Source organism: Phocoena sinus, chromosome 9 (genome assembly GCF_008692025.1).
Source record: "Phocoena sinus isolate mPhoSin1 chromosome 9, mPhoSin1.pri, whole genome shotgun sequence".
NCBI lineage: Eukaryota > Metazoa > Chordata > Mammalia > Artiodactyla > Phocoenidae > Phocoena > Phocoena sinus.
Window position 1 is genome coordinate 91,535,584 of NC_045771.1, and position 18,459 is coordinate 91,554,042.

Consider the following 18,459-nt stretch of genomic DNA (forward strand, 5'->3'; position numbering starts at 1 on the left):
TCTCCCCGGAACTGCAGACTTGGATACTTAACTGCCTACTCAAGAATTCCACTTGTTTGTCTAGTACAGCATCTCAAATTGGATGTGACCAAGACTCATTTTGCTCTTCACCCCAACTGGTAGGGACAACTCAGGTCAAAACCTTGAAGTCCTTCTTGGCTTTCTCCTTCTCTTACTCTCAATAGACCTGTTGGCTGTACCTTTAAAATATATTCAAAATCTCAGCTTACCATTTCTCAGCTCCTCCATCCCTATAAGCCTATTCCAGGTCACCAAGATCTCTTGTGAGAATTACTGCATAACCTCCTAGCTCACAAGTTCCCAAACTTTCTTAGTTCATGGTGTGCTTAGTGTCTCAGTAATTTTTTTCACGGCTCCCTTAGGTCCAAAGAAATACCTAACATCTCTGTGTATTAAGGAGTTAGGTCTATATAATCTAATAAGTGTTTGTGCCTTAAAATCTACTGGGCACCGCATAACTTGTCCAACCTTGTAAACAGATTTGACGCCACCGTCCTCATTGCCTGTTTCACACTTATTTTCACATGGTACTCGCTTTTTATCACCACAAAGGCTTTGCGGAGATATGACACTGTCCCAGTGTGATGTAGCACTATCAATACTGAAACTGTGAACTGCCTCCAGCTAGTATTTCATGGGGTGTCTGAGAGATGTCACTGTGTTTTTTAAAAACCAAAATTTTGGGGCTTCCCTGGTGGCTCAGTGGTTAAGAATCCGCCTGCCAATGCAGGGGACACGCGTTTGAGCCCTGGGCCAGGAAGATCCCGCATGCCGTGGAGCAACTAAGCCCGTGTGCCACAACTACTGAGTCTGCGCTCGAGAGCCCATGAGCCACAACTACTGAGCCCATGTTCCACAACTACTGAAGCCTGCATGCCTAGAGCCCGTGCTCCACAACAAGAGAAGCCACCGCAATGAGAAGCCTGCGCACCACAAGGAAGAGTAGCCCCTGCTCACCAGAACTAGAGGAAGCCTGTGCGTAGCAACGAAGACCCAACTCAGCCAAAAAATAAAATTAAATTAAAAAAATAAAACCCAAAATTTAAAAATCAAAAACTTAATATCCAGAGGCACCTCTGAGGTTTGCTGACGTTCCGTATGGTATTTCAACGCATGGTTTGAGAACTGTAGTCCTGCCGGGTCTCCCCACTCTCCCTCTTGTTCCTCTCTAGACCATTTTCAATAGCATAGCCAGTGTGATCCATTCCTCTACTTCAGGGGTCCCCAACCCCCGGGCTGTGGACCGATACTGGTCCATGGCTTGTTAGGCTTGTTAGGCGAGCAAGTGAAGCTTCCTCTGCCGCTCCCCATTGCTTGCATTACCACCTGAACCGTCGCTTGCATTACTGCCCGAACCATGGCTCACATTACCGCCTGAACCATCCCCGCTCTCCCCCTCCGTGGAAAAACGCTTCCACGAAGCTAGTCCCTGGTGCCAAAAAGACTGGGGACCGCTGCTCTACTTAAATCCCTCCAATTCCTTCCCAACCCCTACAAGGGCCTACAAGGCCCTGCACAGTGCACATCCCACTCCACCCACCAACTCTTTGCCTCTTTGACCTTCTCTCCTACTTCATTTCTTCTTGTTCATTTCACTCCAGCCAGCCACAGTGGCTTCCGAGAGACATGCTCCTGTCTCAGGGGCTTTGCTGTTTTTCTTGCTCTCCCTGGAAAGGTCTTCCTTCAGTTAACTGCATAGTGCGTTCACTACCTCTCTCCTCATGTCTTTATTGACATACTCAAATGTTACCTTCTTTTTAAAAATTTATTATTTTTTTAACTGGAGTATAGTTGATTCACAGTATTGTGTTAGTTTCAGGCGTATAGCAAAGTGATTTGGTTATACATAAATAAATGTATATAACTATATTCTTTTCCCCCATTCTTTTCCTTTATAGTTTATTACAATATACTGAATATAGCTCCCTGTGCTATACAGTAAATCCTTGTTTGGTAGTGCCCATCTGTTAATCCCAAATTCCTAATTTATTCCTCCTCCCCTTCCCCTGTGGTAACCATAAGTTTGTTTTCTATGTCTATGAGTCTATTTTTATTTTATAAATTAGTTCATTTGCACTATTTATTAGATTCCACATATAAGGGATATCATATGACATTTGTCTCTCTCCATCTTACTTCACTTAGTATGATACTTTCTAGGTCCATCCACGTTGCTGCAAATGGCATGATTTCATTCTATTTATGGCTGAGTAGTATTCCACTGTATATATATGTACCACATCTTCTTTATCCATTCATGTGTTGATGGACACTTAGGTTGCGTCTGTGTCTCGGCTATTGTAAACAGTGCCACTGTGAACTCTGGGATGCATGTATCTTTTTGAATTAGAGCTTTCATTTTTCCTGGATATGTGCCCAGGGGTGGGATTGCTGGATCATCTGGTAACTCTATTTTCAGTTTTTTAAGGAACCTCCATACTGTTTTGCATATGAATGTTACCTTCTTAAGGCAGCCTTTCCTGACCACCCTGTTTGTAATTATACCCCTGACCCTCATATTTTTTACTCTCCTTCTCCTGCTTTGTTCTTTGCATGGCCTAAACATGGACACACACATAACCATGTGTACAGATATATGTGTGTTTGACTCCTCTTGGAAGCAGATGCAGAGATAGAACTAAATGTGTAGGAGATTTATTTGGGAAAGAGTCCATGGAAGATAAAAGAGAGAGAAAGCCGGAGACGGCACGGAAGATCTTCAGACCGTAATGCAGGTCTGACGTCTGAGAAAGGAGAGGGGAAGGAGGTGTGTGTGGAAAAAGCCTCAGACTCCAATACAGATAGATTCAGCCAGGTCAGTAAGGAGCCCCAGAGTGAAGTTCTGCAGGAGGCATGGCTGAATCTAGGACCCTTGCTGTGCTCAGTCCCTGGACTAGCTCAGGAAGAGAGGGGCCTCATGGGAATGCTGCAGCTGATCCCTAGGGAGGGGGCAGCAGATGGAGCCTGTCGTTGACATTCCTTGTAGTGGGTTCTCTCGTAAAAGGAGATCTGAGTAGTGTGTGTGCGTGTGCGTGTGTGTGTGTGTATATATATGTATATATATATATATACATATATATACACACACACACATATATACATATACATAATGACATTATACACAATAACATAACACGTATTAATTTTATCTTATTTGTGTCCTCAATTAAAATATAAACTTCATATGGGCAGAGATTTTTGACTGTTTTGTTTTAGAAGAATGCCTGGTACATAATAGGTCCTCAATAAATGTCTGTTGAATGAATGAACGAACGAAAGAGTAGAAATGCCTTGAAATCTAATGGTATCATTTTAACATGGGTAAAAAGAGTCCCCAAGCATCCTCACCGGCTAAATCTGGCTAATGTACTGAATTAACTGGAAGATTCAGCATGAATGAATACATGTTCTCATCAAGGACCAAAAACTCCACTGAGAAAGGAACACCACCAAAGAACACAAGATAGAGAGGACGCTTTTGTTCAATTTCATTGGATCTAGTCTGCTTTACCAGCAGGTGCAACAAATCAATACGCACATCACTTCAGCAGTATCTTAGGTCATCACTGGAAAGGAATTTAGTCTTCCTGCAGTATACACCTGAAGGTAGTAATATATTACAGACTTGTGTCTACTCTCTTAAGTACCTTTTTGGTTTTAAAACTTATAAGCTTATCTATAGTCTAATTTTACTAAGCTCTTCCAGTACCTTTATACATGGTCCCTCACCTGATTTTATTCTCTAAGCTGATGTCATCAAGGTGAGGAGGTAACACTGGTGACTGTACCACTTTATAGCCAGGGCTAATGGAAAGAAAGAGACCTGATGTCTACCCCCAGTTCTGTTAACAACTGTGGGTTTGAAAAGTCACTTTACTCACCAAGTCTCAATTTCCTAATAGCTAGACTGGTCCTTCTATTATTTTCTCCTATATTAATGGGCAAAATGAATAACTTGCAATACATCTTCCTACTGTGGTAGAAATTGAAGGTGATTCTTTTGGATCTTAAACGCAAAATGATAGTGTATTTGCTTAATTAACATCTTCAGCAATTAATTAGTGTCCCAAACCAGAAGTCGAAACCAGGAATAACTCCAGCTCTGAATAACAGAACATAAATAACTGTTTTGATTCTATTAGCAATGAAGCAGAGAATGCCAGCAAATATCTTTTGCAAGGAATTTCAATTACATGGGATACAGTGCTTTGAAAATAATCATTAAGTTTATCAGTGAAAAAGCAAATGACACCACATACTTGTAATAGGGCTATTGTTGTCATCGCCTGGGGTCCATGACAGCTGAACACTCCTGTCTAGTTGATCCGTCAATTCTAAGTCAAAGGGAGGATTTGGGACATCTGTAGACCAAACACACACATCATAGTTAACCACCCGACCTTAGGAGGTTCTCCATTACTCATGATACTATTGTCGGAGGGGACTTTTAAAGACACAGCACACGTAATGGCCAGTGAGCATGCAACTGAAAGGAAACGAAAACAGCTGAGGCTGCTGGGAACACACACGCACACCCAAGAGAAGCCCTCAATGAGCTCTGCTTGCTTCTCTTTGAAATGAAACTAAATCCCTTGTCACCAAAGCCAGGGGAGGACATGTATGGTTCTCCAGCACTCTCAGTGCATGTCTTCTCATAAACATAGAGGAGCACAAACAGGAAAAATAATACGGAAGCTGAATTTCTAATAAATGGGAAACAGAGAATGGGAAATGCTGAAAAACAAATACAGGCAGATGTACATACTATTAAAAGAAGATGCAAGTGTTCTTTCTGAAACATGCTGAATTACAGATCTGGGGGCACCTGAAGAATATTTATATTTTTAAGGGAATTCTAAAATTGATGCTATGCAGGTAGCCCTCGGCATGCAACCCTATGTGGATGCTCAGTACAAGTCAGTCAGGCATACGGGGAGGTGTGTTTAGTCTCAGAGGACACCAGGGTACAGATGCCTGTTGGGACGAAGGTGTCTGAGGAGCATGTCTGCCTCTTCTAATGGTGCTTCTGAGATCTAGAGAGTTAATGTTCCCCCTGGGTCTTTTCCTGACCTTGCTCTTGGCAGTAACTCTGGTTCTTGGGGGAACCAGAGGCCATAGAAAAATATAAGCACTTCTTTCCTACCAGTAAAGAAGCAGTAAATGTCTACAAAGGACAGGTCTTCTACAGCGTAATTCATAATACTATGTAACATCCAGCTGAGTTTTCACCACAAAATTAATTTTTGTATTTATATGTTGAATAAACATGAGGGTTCTTTAATTAAAAAGATTTCGGGAAAAAAATTGATTTAACTTCCCGACCCAGAAAAATCATGCTACGTGAAAGTGTCCTCCTTTTCGTCTTTCTTTAGTGATTTATCTTCTGTGAACACAGTGAGTTGGTGGTTTTCTTTGATAGAAAGGTCAAATGTCGTACTAAGCATCCATTGTTTTCCCATGTAAATTTCTTGAAAATGGAATCCCGAAACAACATTTAGTTTTCCAGAACAACTTTTTTTTTTGCGGTATGCGGGCCTCTCACTGTTGTGGCCTCTCCCGTTGCGGAGCACAGGCTCCGGACGCGCAGGCTCAGTGGCCATGGCTCACGGGCCCAGCCGCTCCGTGGCATGTGGGATCTTCCCGGACCGGGGCAGGAACCCGTGTCCCCTGCATCGGCAGGCGGACTCTCAACCACTGCTCCACCAGGGAAGCTCCACAACAACTTTTAATCGATTGAAATGAAAACCTAAGTTGTGGAATGATATTTGAAATTGCTTTTTCAGTCTGTAAAATATGGACGACAGCTTTTGAAAAAGCACTATGCTACTTTACAAGGAAATGCTGTCAAAGAGGGACTTTTAGCAAATGAAATGACTTTGCAATAACACATGAAATACTTGGAAGCGAGTGGCAATATATTCAGTGAAAAGTTCCAGAATTATAACGAAGAGATGATTTATAGCAGTAAATGGACAACACGGCAGAACACCTGACAGAGCCCTTTTCCTTAAAGAAACACAATGACATGATAGAGAAAAGAAAGTAATGGACTTCTTCTGTACGTGTGAAATTGTTTGAAAGAAAACAGAGAAAAGGACTCATATTAGTTTACCGTAAATGGGAGCTGGAGTTGGAGTGGGAGCTAGAAAGGACAGTAATATAAAGGAGTTTAATCAAAATTAGTAGTGGACAGATATAATATAGCACAAGAAGACAAAGAGTGAGCATGATTAAGATTATAAAACTGAGCCTTATGCTTAGCTGTGAGACACAGCATCGATAAACATGCAGTAACAACATAGGGGGAAAACCCCTTCGATTTTAAATAAAGGTAGATCATTTCCCCCCAGTTTTCTCATAAAAATATCACTAATGTGCTTAACCACCGGTTAATTGCAGTGTTGCTACAGAGTACATTTATACTGAAATTACTGCCTCAAAGGCATCTTTCAAAGAAGAAAGATGTGCGTATTTAACTCACCTATAAAATGCTAAAACTGTAACAAGCAAACAGTTACTACTGACAAGTTTTCCTTTCAACCTAAAACAGGGCAGCCAGTTGTGCTGTATGTGTTCTAGCTCTTACCGACAACGCTGAGCACAGCACTGGCCGAAACGTTGTCCAGAGTTGTGTTGGCCACACATGTGTAGGTCCCACCATCATCATCATTGACATCAGCGACCACCAAACGGTCCTTGTCAACAGTGAACCTGTAATTATCGCATGCTCAAAGCGGCTGGAATGGACATCCCACCACACCCAGTGACGGTTTTACTGGCATGAAAGCAACTGTGAACTTGGTAAAAGGGAAAGACGATAAAGATTTGCAGCACATTAGAGCTAAAATCCTATACAATACATGCCACTTCGACAATGAGTAAAGTTGGCAAACATTTTGAATGAGTGAGAAGCTTGGGTTAGAAATGATGTCACGTCATTTAGTCTGATGGCTTTCAACCACGCCTCTGGAGTTACAGGAGCTTCCTTAAGACCAGGGGCATCTAGAGCTGAGCTGGGGGCAGCTCCAGTTACCCGGAACAGAGGGCTTTCCTAGGCTTCTGCTGCTACCATTCGTCTGGCTCAATTTCTAACAAAGTGTGTATTTTAAAATAATTTGATATTAATTATTTTTTTTAATTGAACTACAGTTGATTTACAATGTTTCAGGTATACAGCAAAGTGATTCAGTTATATATATATATATATATATATATATATATAAAATACTCTTTTTCAGATTCTTTTCCATTATAGGTTATTACTGGCTATTGAATATAGCTCCCTGTGCTATACAGTGGGCCCTTGTTGTTTACTTTATATACAGTAGTGTGTATCGTTAATCCCAAATTCCCACATAGTTCTTTTAAGGGCCACTTACAAGCAACAGGGCACCATTTGGGCACAGTTGAAAGAAGCCACAGAAACCAGCAGACAACACTCCTTCCCGTCGGGGTGATGCCTGTGCCCCTCTGCATCAGCTAGAATTCTCGTCTTTGACTCTGTGTACTTTGTCAAATCGAGAGCCTCACCTGGAAAATGCGCATGACCTTTCTTTCATACCAAGCTAAAGGAATGCAATGTGCTCAGGCTCTTTCAAATTCTTTACCTGTTTTTTTTTCTTCTCCTCCTTCTACTCCCTTTAGGTAAAATGAAAACTCCCCATCCAAATAAAAACTAGCGTCCTGTAAAATACTGAGGAAGATTCAGGCTCACTCTGGTGATTAAAGAGATCGTATTTCTGCTTATTTGTAAAATGGGAACGAAAACATCTGTCGAGAGTGCACCGTACAAGTTAGAAAACAATGGATGTCGTTCAAGACCTGAAAGGTTATTCACATCCTAAATTACGCAGGAGACCAACACAAAGACAGACAAACATTGTCAGGGTCATATTTCTATAACTTGATACCTTTTTAGGTCCAAATATTCTATAGCACGAAGAGAAAATGTATATCTACTTTGGAGAGAGAGCAGACTTCAGAAACTTTAAAAACATAACCATTAAGTTACTGTACAATAAACCTTTCGTTCAAGAGCAGCTGAAAGAGAGAAGGAAGAGAAAGGAAAGAAATTGTCTTCAAATACCTTCCGTCACTGGGCAGCTCCCTGTGGTCCTTTAGCCACATGACGGTGGGGATTAAAGTGTGATCGTGCTTCACTATGCATTCAAAGGACACCGTGCTCCCTCTTTGCACAACTGCATATTCAGGCTGCTTAATGATCCTCGTTGGATCTGAAATGGAAAGTTACCGTTATCCATTGCCAAAGCTGGAGAATTTAACAGAATCAAGACATAGAGAACAGACTTGTGGTTGCCAAGGGGTTAGGAGGGTGGGGGAGGGAAGGATTGGGAGTTTGGGGTTAGCAGATGCAAACTATTACATATAGAATGGATAAACAACAAGGTCCTACTGTACAGCACAGGGAAGTATATTCTATATCCTGTGATAAACCATAATGGAAAAGAATATGAAAAAGAATGCATATATGTATAACTGAGTCACTTTGCTGTACAGCAGAAATTAACACAACAATGTAAATCAACTATACTTCAATAAAGTAAATTTTTTTTTAAAAAAAGCTGGAGAATTTGCTCAAAGTCTCATAATACTGAAAAAATGTCACCTCTGCCTCACCTTTGATCTCTAAGTGAATGTCATTCTTCGCCATTCCTAACTTATTCCTTGCAACACATGTATAAGTTCCCGTACTGTCCTTCTGGGCCACAGGAATTTCCAAAGTTCCATTTTCATGTAAAACATAGATATCTTCACGAAGGGCACTCCCTTTAGCGCCTTTAAACCTTCATTATGAAAATGATCACAAACAGGAATACAAATATTATAATTTGAAGTCAGACAATAAATGCCCTGTTCAAGGTCCAACACACCACACGATCTGCATTACAGTATCAAGGTCAGAGGCGTCTGGAAGCTGCACAAGCATATTGCATGCTTGTAAATCAGGGGGGTTAATGCAAAGACAGATGTCAAACTGGAGAATTCAGCGATAAATGGTGCTTGAAGAATTAGGATGACAATACAAAACACTTAATTTGTAATTTTCATTATAAGAGATTCATAACTTAATAAACACATTATTAACCTATTTTATCTCTAATAAGTAATAAAATAGACACAGTGAATACTGCTCTTTTTGACCTTTCTCCCTACGGTGATGTCTTTGTAACTCCATCTACACCGTTACAATTCTAAAGAGATTTTGACTTCAAGGTTACAAGGGTTGTACTTCTGGGAGTATAAATAGGAAAATATTCAGGGAAGGAGAAAAAGAAAGTATGCATGTAAAGTATGTCCACATTGAGCTTTCAGGTTAGTGTCAGACGGGAGAAGTGAGGACGGATGAAAAGCCGTGTGAAACTAAGCGTTAATCCATCTCCTTTGCTAGGAAATTTTCTGCACAAGCATCCGTGTTTGGGCTTTCATCCTACACCTGGCTTTGATCTCACACCAGGAAGTGGAGCCCCACATAGTGTCTGGCACCTGATAGACAATCCATAAATGAATGGTTCCAATTTTCTTTCACTCATTCTTTCTGAGCTGCTGTCTCCCCTGGCCTTGTCTCTTTCAGCTCATGCTAAAACAGCAAGCTGGGAGGGTGGCAGGACTTGCACCACGAGTGGTACGTGAAAAGGGATGGTCGGAAGAGGGAGTGAAAGGATACAGGGGCGCTTGGCTGGATCCAAGCCAGGACACTCAGTGGGAGAGGAACACTGGTAATAGCAATTCTGTTTTTTAATCTTATGGACCCTGCGTCCGCCCCAAATGATATTTCATTATCAAGGAATGTCCCCCAACCTGTCCCTCTAGCCACCGTTCATGACGTCCCGGGTGATTGATGTCCGCAGCACTACAAAATACAGCCACCTTAATTTTTTCAAAAACATTTACAAATCCCTTTGGGATGGACAAAGCGTGCTGCCAAAGAGATCATCCATGTGACAGTATTTACCACAGAGTGAGTCGTTAATAAATATTTGTGAACACATTTAATAATTAATAGGATGGCTTCTGCCCTGCCTTTTTCCTATTCTCTGACTAAAACCCCACATATTGAGAAATTTGAAGGCTTTGGCAAATGTAAATATGACAAACAGATATGGCCACTACTTACCACTCGATGGTAGGTAGAGGAGACCCAAAGAAGGCACAGTCTAGTAAAGCCGGCCTGTTTGCAATGACTTGATAGAGTGTGTCTGCAGACGTAAGGATTCGTGGTGGCTCAGCTAAAAACGTTTTAGAAAGGTAAAGTAAATATTAAAATAAACACTTAGGCCCACCTGTATTTTATTGTATTTTTTTTCAGGCCATTAGAATTCATGTTAAGGCACAGCCAATGTATCTCTCCCCTTAGCACAGTATTTTAATAACTGATTTCTTTATCTATCTCTCCAACTACACTGTGAGTTCCTTGCAGGCAGGGAATGGGACTTTTTATTGTTTCCTCCCCATAACCCAGCACAGTGTCTGGCACAAAAAATAATGGCCAAATACATTTTTGTTGGATGACCGGCCCATCAGAACCTTGGGGTAATAACCGAGGTGGGTGTGGGGGTGTGGTGGCGAACATCCAAGCCGGCAGAAAAAAAGCAGAATGTTGATGACTCAAAACAGCACCAGAATCAAAATTGCTTCCTGTCCCTCCATCAACATCTTAAGGGCTCAGCTCTTCCTGTGATTTACTGACCTTCATTTCAAGCACAAAGGAAAAAATACCACATATTGGTTGGCTTCCTGACCCTAATTTTGTTTGAAAGGGAACCTACTCCACTTACAGAGGTGAAAGATAATTCCCCAGCATCATGAAAACAATTCTCACATAAATTCTTAACAAATTTGGTATTTTAGTAGTTTTGTCCCGTATGAGAAATACAATGTTGACATAAACCCGACCCTTTCAGAATATGTTTATGTCACCGTTTTCTAAACATATTGCTATGAATTGATAAATAAATGTACATCGTGACTTAGGTCACAGCCGAACATTATGACGAATGACTTGCTTTCAAAAATCAGTCATGAAACTGTCATTCAACTTGTCAGTTTCTAAGGATGGAACAAGCAACCACATTCAGTTAGGAACAGCAGACCTACGCTGTTTTCCTTTTGACGGGTTGGACACAATGTAACCGTCTATGAACAGAGCAGCCTCTTTGATTACCTCTACAATGAGGAATTTGCCATTGTCAAAACCATGTTATGAAAGAAAGTTAAGGCCAGACTGTAATTTCCTTTAGGGCAAGGTTTGTATCTTATCCATCTCTGTATATCCCTTACAGCTCCAAGTTCTGTGCCACTGCCTAGTAGATGCTTAATATATTTTTGCTGAATGAATGAACAACAACAGCAGTCATTAATTTAATTTGCCATGTCTTTAACAAAGGGAGAGCTTACCCAGGACATTTACAAACGCGTTTGCCAGTAAATATCCATATTCGTTAGAGGCATTACACTGATACACCGCACTTGATCTTTCTTGAACGTTTGAAAAAATAATGGTATCGCCATCTATTTTCCTGCTGGGGTCATCAGGGGCAACTGTTTGGGTGTAAAAATAAAAAGTATATATTCATTCCTCTTTGCTTAAAAGATGTAAAGCTTGAACTCTAATTTACAGGAAGTGGAAGACGGATCTGGGTATATGCAGTAAGAAAGAGAAGACCAACAACCCAAGCAGAAACCACAGTTTTCCTTCCTATAATGTAGTTATCACTTATCATCATGGGTATATGCTTGATAACCATTTAGTTTTAAATGGATTGATTCTTTTCAATATTATTTTGAGAGCCTCAGGGAAAAAAAGCAACACGTTAGGTGTAAACTAAAATACAAATTCAGAAGAACATTACCTTGTTCACAAAGAAGTTATGGTTATTTTTGAGAAGGCAAATTAATTATCAAGAGGAGACAGCAAAATCTACTCCAAAAATAGAGAAATCCTTCAGATCATCCAAACCTGTGTCTTTTAAGAGTCTCTTATTGAAACAGATTGATAAATAAATAAATATGTAAGCAAATATAGGGCTAATAATCAAATGTGAAAGTATGTATTTTCTTGTTTTGACAATTCCTGAGGCTGAAGTAGAAATAAATTATGTGAGATTTCCCTTAAAGGCAGCCGTTTCAGCTAAATCTCTCAAATACTTAAAAAAATGTTAAGACCAGGACTGATCCTTACTGAAGCAGAATGGAACAGGTTGGTAATATAATATATGAGAATTCAGGCCAAGGCCTGCCCAACAATTTGGAAGTGCTGTGCTATTGGACATATTTTCCTTTTTGTGAACACTAAATCTTAGGCTGTGACATTACATGGTTTTAAAAGTAAACTAAGGACTTCCCTGGTGGCGCCATAGTTGGGAATCCGCCTGCCAATGCGGGGACACGGGTTCGAGCCCCGTTCCGGGAAGATCCCACATGCTGCGGAGCGACTAAGCCCGTGCGCCACAACTACTGAGCCTGTGCTCTAGAGTCCGTGAGCCACAACTACTGAAGCCCATGTGCCTAGAGCCCGTACTCCGCAACAGGAGAGGCCACTGCAACGAGAAGCCTGCACACCACAACAAACAGTAGCCCCCGCTCACTGCAACTAGAGAAAGCCTGCGTGCAGCAATGAAGACCCAATGCTGCAAAATTAAATTTAAAAAAAAAAAAGTACACTGAAAGGGGTAGTAGGTGTCTGTCTCAGCAGGCTGATCAAAATCAAATCTAAATAACAGCACCCATATATTCAGTATCCTGTGATAAACCATAATGGAAAAGAATATGAAAAAGAATGTATATATGTAAAACTGAATCACTTTGCCGTACAGCAGAAACTAAGGCAACATGGTAAATCAACTATACTTCAGTAAAGTAAATTAAAAAAATAAATAACAGCACCATTCCTTTTAAACTGCTCTTGCACCCGGAACCACTTAATAGCCTTTACTTTCATTCTAAACACGCTTTTTCCTCTTTTTTTTTTTTTTTTAAAGATTTTTTTGATGTGGACTATTTTTAAAGTCTTTATTGAATTTGTTACAATATTCCTTTTTTTTTTTTTTTTTTTTTTTATGTCTTGGTTTTTCAGCCACAAGGCACGTGGGATCTTAGCTCCCCCGACCAGGGATCGAACCCACACCCCCTGCATTGGCGAAGTCTTAAGCAGTGGACTGCCAGAGAAGTCCCCATTTTTCCTCTTTGATGGCAGGAAAAGGATGGGCACCTAAGACATATTTATCACTGCCTTTAGACTCCTTTATCACTTTAAAAAGCTTCAAATAGCAGGTTCGTCTGTGGTTTATTAATGAAAATAAATAATAAAAATAAATCAAACTATAGGTATTTATCCTTGTTTTATCACACATATTCAAAGTATCATGCCTACTTGTACTGCATTAGTTTCTGATGCTGAACAAGTTACTCCAAACTTACTGGCTTAAAAATCACACAAATTTACTAATCACACAGTTCTGTATGTAGTTGTATGTCTGACACTCTGACCATAATCAGTAGCTAATTTAGGAAATCATCTTAGATGCTCCAACTAGTTCAACTAGTGATAGGTGGGCCAAGATGCTTTGAGTTGGCATTTTAGCTCACATCCGCTGTTTATGACTCTAATGATTTCAAAATGGCCTTAAGGAACATGTTCTTTCTAACCAGAAGAAAAATACAAGTTGCAATTCCTTTGACAGAGAATAGATTTCCTCGGTAAATGACAGCAGAGGACTGACACGCCACACTAGCCTAGGAAGTGGACTAGTGCTGCAGCCGGCAGCCAGGTACCCTGAGAATGCAGCATCCCTCAGGGCAGCCCGTGTTCCTTGTCCCACATCCCAAGTCTAGGACCATCGGGGGCCTTTCTGACACATACTCTCAGCAATGTCTTTCCGCTATCTCAGCAAGGCGTGCTGGCACAGAGCAGCATTTTGGGAATCCCTTTCTCTGTCAATTACTCTTAGCACTTTTGGACCCAGTAGTTGAGCACTCAGTGCTGGGCCTCCTCAGGGGCCTCCCACTGCCCACGCATGTCCATTCTGACTGCACCTCTGTGGACCCAGCAGGCAGTGGAGGGCCAGGAGTCCCTCCGAATTCCTTGAATATACTAAGCTCTTAAAAATAACATCACCAGGGCTTCCCTTGTGGCGCAGTGGTTGAGAGTGCGCCTGCCGATGCAGGGGACACGGGTTCGTGCCCCGGTCCGGGAAGATCCCACATGCCGCGGAGCGGCTGGGCCCGTGAGCCATGGCTGCTGAGCCTGCGTGTCTGGAGCCTGTGCTCCGCAACGGGAGAGGCCACAGCAGTGAGAGGCCCGTGTACCACAAAAAAAACAAAACAAAGCAAACAAACAAACAAAAAAATTATATCACCATGTGTTTAATGGGTATAGAGTTCTAGTTTTGCAAGATGACAAAGTTCTGGAGATCTATTTCATAATAGTGTGAATGTACTATAACACTACTGAACTATACGCTTCAAAATGGTTACGATGGTAAATTTTCTGTTATGCGTGATTACACTGAAGTAGAGTTGACTAACAGCGTTGCGCCAGTCTCTGCTGTACAGCAAAGTGACTCAGCTTTACACATATAGACATTCTTTTTTCAATAATCTGTTTTTGTGTGTGTGTTAGTTTCTGTTGTACACCAAAGTGAATCAGCCACATGCATACATATGTCCCCGTATCCCCTCCCTCTCGAGCCTCCCTCCCACCCTCCCTATCCCACCCCTCTAAGTCATCACAAAGCACCGAGCCTATCTCCCTGTGCTATGCGGCTGCTTCCCACTAGCTATTTTACATTCCATTATCGTTTATCCGAGGAGATTGGATATAGTTCCCTGTGCTACACAGTAGTACCTGTTATGTGTTTTTTTAACCACAATAAAAAGTTACCTCACCATGAACACGGAAGACTAGTTCAATTCACAAAGCCAGTAGGACGATCTTCCCCTAGTAGGGATTCATCAAGCACAATATACACCATTTAAAAGAGATTTTATGTAGCCCACGGTTGCATTTTTTTTTTTTTGCTATCAACTCTTTCCAATGTTACTCTTTGCTTGAGAGGCATCTGAGTATATCTGCCTTATTTCTGCTAAATGGTGCAGCCTCCAAATATTTATTTTTGGTGAGGTATTTAGAATTTAAATAAACCCTGAAGGTGAGAGTAATAAGAGTGGAAAAGCAGATACTTCTCCATGGGGGTTTGGTCTCCATTCTCCTTAAGCGCTTACTAAAGAAACACAAGCAAACCCAGGAACTCTCACAGTGACATATGGAAGCTCAATGGGTATTGGACAAAGAATCCAATTGCTAGTGCAGAGAGACTTGAAGCCTTTGGACTCTGTGTCCTGGCTACTGGGTGGGAGTAACTCTCCAGGATCCAAACCCAAATTACTCAAAGGAATAAGAACTAATTCTGGGAATATTCAACTTCTATTGCCATAAATGCACACTGGGGAAAGAAACTTAAGAGCATAGAATTACCACCATACAACTTAAAGCCCCAAAGGTAAGGTTCAGAACTGGGGTGATAGTCTCCTAACAATGGTTTCTTTTATTCTACCTCTCCTGACACAGCTGGCCAAAACCATGATTGCTTCCAACATTTAGAAAGTGAGAACAATAACAGTGAACGCCACCTTACATGTAAAGAGTATTATCAAGTTTTAAAATATTTTTTATATCTATTGCATAATTTGATTTTAAAAAGAGCCTTGTGGTCTACGGCCATACTACCCTGAATGCACCAAATCTCGCCTGATCTCAGAAGCTAAGCAAGGTCAGGCCTGGTTAGTACTTGGATGAGAGACTGCCTGGGAATATTGGGTGCTGTAGACATAAAAATAAAATAAAATAAAATAAAAATAAGTTTGTGAAACATATTAAGTAGATAGTAGTATATGCACCTCGGAGATGAGAAACTACAGACTTAATGGTTTGTTCAATGCACGATTACTGCTCAGATTTTCTGAGTTAGTCTCCTTTATAAACATCTCCTGAAATCTGAACGTCTGAGCATAATGCAGAACAAATCTCTGGGGGAAGAGATGACTTTTCTTCTCCATCTAGGCATTCTATCCCTTATAAGCGATGTCACTGAGCCCTTTCCTTTAAAAAAATATTATTAATTAATTTATTTATTTTTGGCTACAACAGGTCTTGGTTGCTGTGCACAGGCTTTCTCTAGTTGCGGCGAGCGGGGGCTACTCTTCGTTGCAGCATGGGGCTTCTCACTGCGGTGGCTTCTCTTGTTGTGGAGTGGGTTCCTGCCCTGGTCCGGGAAGATCCCACACGCCGCAGAGTGGCTGGGCCCGTAAGCCATGGCCGGTGAGCCTGTGCGTCCGGAGCCTGTGCTCCGCAACGGGAGAGGCCACAACAGTGAGAGGCCCACGTACTGCAAAAAAAAAAAAAAAAAAAAAAAAAAAAAAATTAGGTGGTTTTGGACAAATTCCATATTTAATAAGTCTGTTTTTTGCTTCAAGGAAAGTTAAAAGTAACCTGGCCAGTCCTGGAGAGACAGAGCTTTGGAAGATACTGAGATTAGGTCCCAGGCTCTTTTTGAATGAATTCTTCCGGCTGTGTAAAACAGTAGGTGCCAGGTCTGAAACGCACAGTCACAAATCAGTAACACTGTATTTTGCTGGCACTTCCCTGGTGGTCCAGTGGGTAGACTCTGCACTCCCAATGCAGGGGGCCGGGTTTCAATCCCTGTTCAGGGAACTAGACCTCGCATGCATGCCATAACTAAAGACACAGACCTACTAGAGCATGGACTTGAGGATATGGGGAGGGGGAGGGGGAGGGGGAGGCTGTGACGAGGTGAGAGAGTGGCACGGACATATACACACTACCAAGTGTAAAGTGGATAGCTAGTGGGAAGCAGCCGCATAGCACAGGGAGATCAGCTCGGTGGTTTGTGACCACCTAGAGGGGTGAGACAGGGAGGGTAGGAGGGAGGGAGATGCAGGAGGGAAGAGATATGGGAACATATGTATATGTATAACTGATTCACTTTGTTATAAAGCAGAAACTAACACACCATGGTAAAGCAATTATACTCCAATAAAGATGTTAATAAATAAATAAATAAATAAAAAGAACCATCAACTACTGAAAAAAAACTGAATTTTGAAGATCTGAGAATGTGCTACCGCATGCAAGGAATCTGGAGGTTTGGTGTGAATCTAGTTAATGAAGATTTAAAAAAAACAAAAAGATCCCGCATGCTGCAACTAAGACCCAGCACAGCCAAAATAAATAAATAAAATACATATTGAAAAAAACCACTGTATTTTGCTAACAGAACCCAAGTCTGACCCCTCCCCCTCCTGATCTAGCTTCTCCTTTTACAGTCCTTATGCGCTCTTGGCAGCCAGAGCCCGCAGAGGTGGGAGGAGAGAGTGGCAATGTCCTTAGGTGATTGCCCACAAGTCAGGCGTGGGGAGGCTGTGTATCTGGTACTGTGGTGCCCTGATAATGTCTCTGTTGTGTTGAAGCTGGCGGTGATGTCAGGCACCTGGTGGGGATGCTGCACGATGATACGGCAGAAGCACAGCTATTCCCTGTTCCTGCCCCTTGGCAACTGGTCCACCCAAGGTTTCCGCAGCCGCTTAAGTAGACAGTGTCAGCAAGCCAGCCCGTGCTCCCAGCTAACTTCTGGGGTCTACTCTAGTCTCCCCTTGAATCCTCACCATGCCAATTCTGTGCCACTATATACTATGGTAAATTTTGCTCTTTCCTGCTACCCCTGCCTCTCTGCCATCCTTCCTCTTTGCCCTGTCATTGCTGAATGCATCTGTGGGCTGCAAACTCAGCAAACTGCAGATGAAAAACAAGCCCCAGTCTCGTTTCCAGAATGGTACCCAAACCTCAAAGGCAGTTCTGTTCAGAGGCATCCGAATTCATGGGCAGGGTGGACAGGGAGAAGCACGAGGCTCTTCGAATTCTACCTACTTGGGGACAGTTTTCTTCTTCATTTACTCCTTTTCCTGGATCAGGAGAGGTACACACAGGGTGGGACAGGTAGCGTTCACTTGGAACGTAGCTGTTTAAGACTTAGTATCTACAAATGAACTTATCTATGAAACAGACTCACAGACAGAGAAAACAGACTTGTGGTTGCCAAGGGAGACAGGGGTGTGGGGGAGGGAGGGATTGGGAGTTTGTGATTAGCAGATGCAAACTATTATATAGTGAATGGATAGACAACAAGGTCCTGCTGTATAACAAAGGGAACTATATCCAACATCCTATGATAAACCATAATGGAAAAGAATATGAAAAAGAATGTATATGTACAACTGAATCACTTTGCTGTACAACAGAAATTAACACAACAAAGAGACTTCCCTGGTGGCACAGTGGTTAAGAATCCGCCTGCCAATGCAGGGGACATGGGTTTGAGCCCTGGTCCAAGAAGATCCCACATG

The 18,459-nt window shown here is 41.8% G+C and overlaps 1 protein-coding gene and 1 pseudogene across 1 annotated transcript in view; one reads left to right on the top strand and one right to left on the bottom strand.

The window, feature by feature from the left end:
* Nucleotides 1–18,459, bottom strand: part of NRCAM (neuronal cell adhesion molecule) — a 333,422-nt gene that overhangs the window by 45,280 nt on the left and 269,683 nt on the right. Inside the window, 6 exon segments of the mRNA XM_032643696.1 lie at nucleotides 4,281–4,382; nucleotides 6,608–6,732; nucleotides 8,108–8,255; nucleotides 8,659–8,825; nucleotides 10,157–10,268; nucleotides 11,437–11,580. Coding sequence (XP_032499587.1) covers nucleotides 4,281–4,382; nucleotides 6,608–6,732; nucleotides 8,108–8,255; nucleotides 8,659–8,825; nucleotides 10,157–10,268; nucleotides 11,437–11,580 — 798 coding nt within the window.
* LOC116759889 lies at nucleotides 15,750–15,868 on the top strand (annotated as a pseudogene).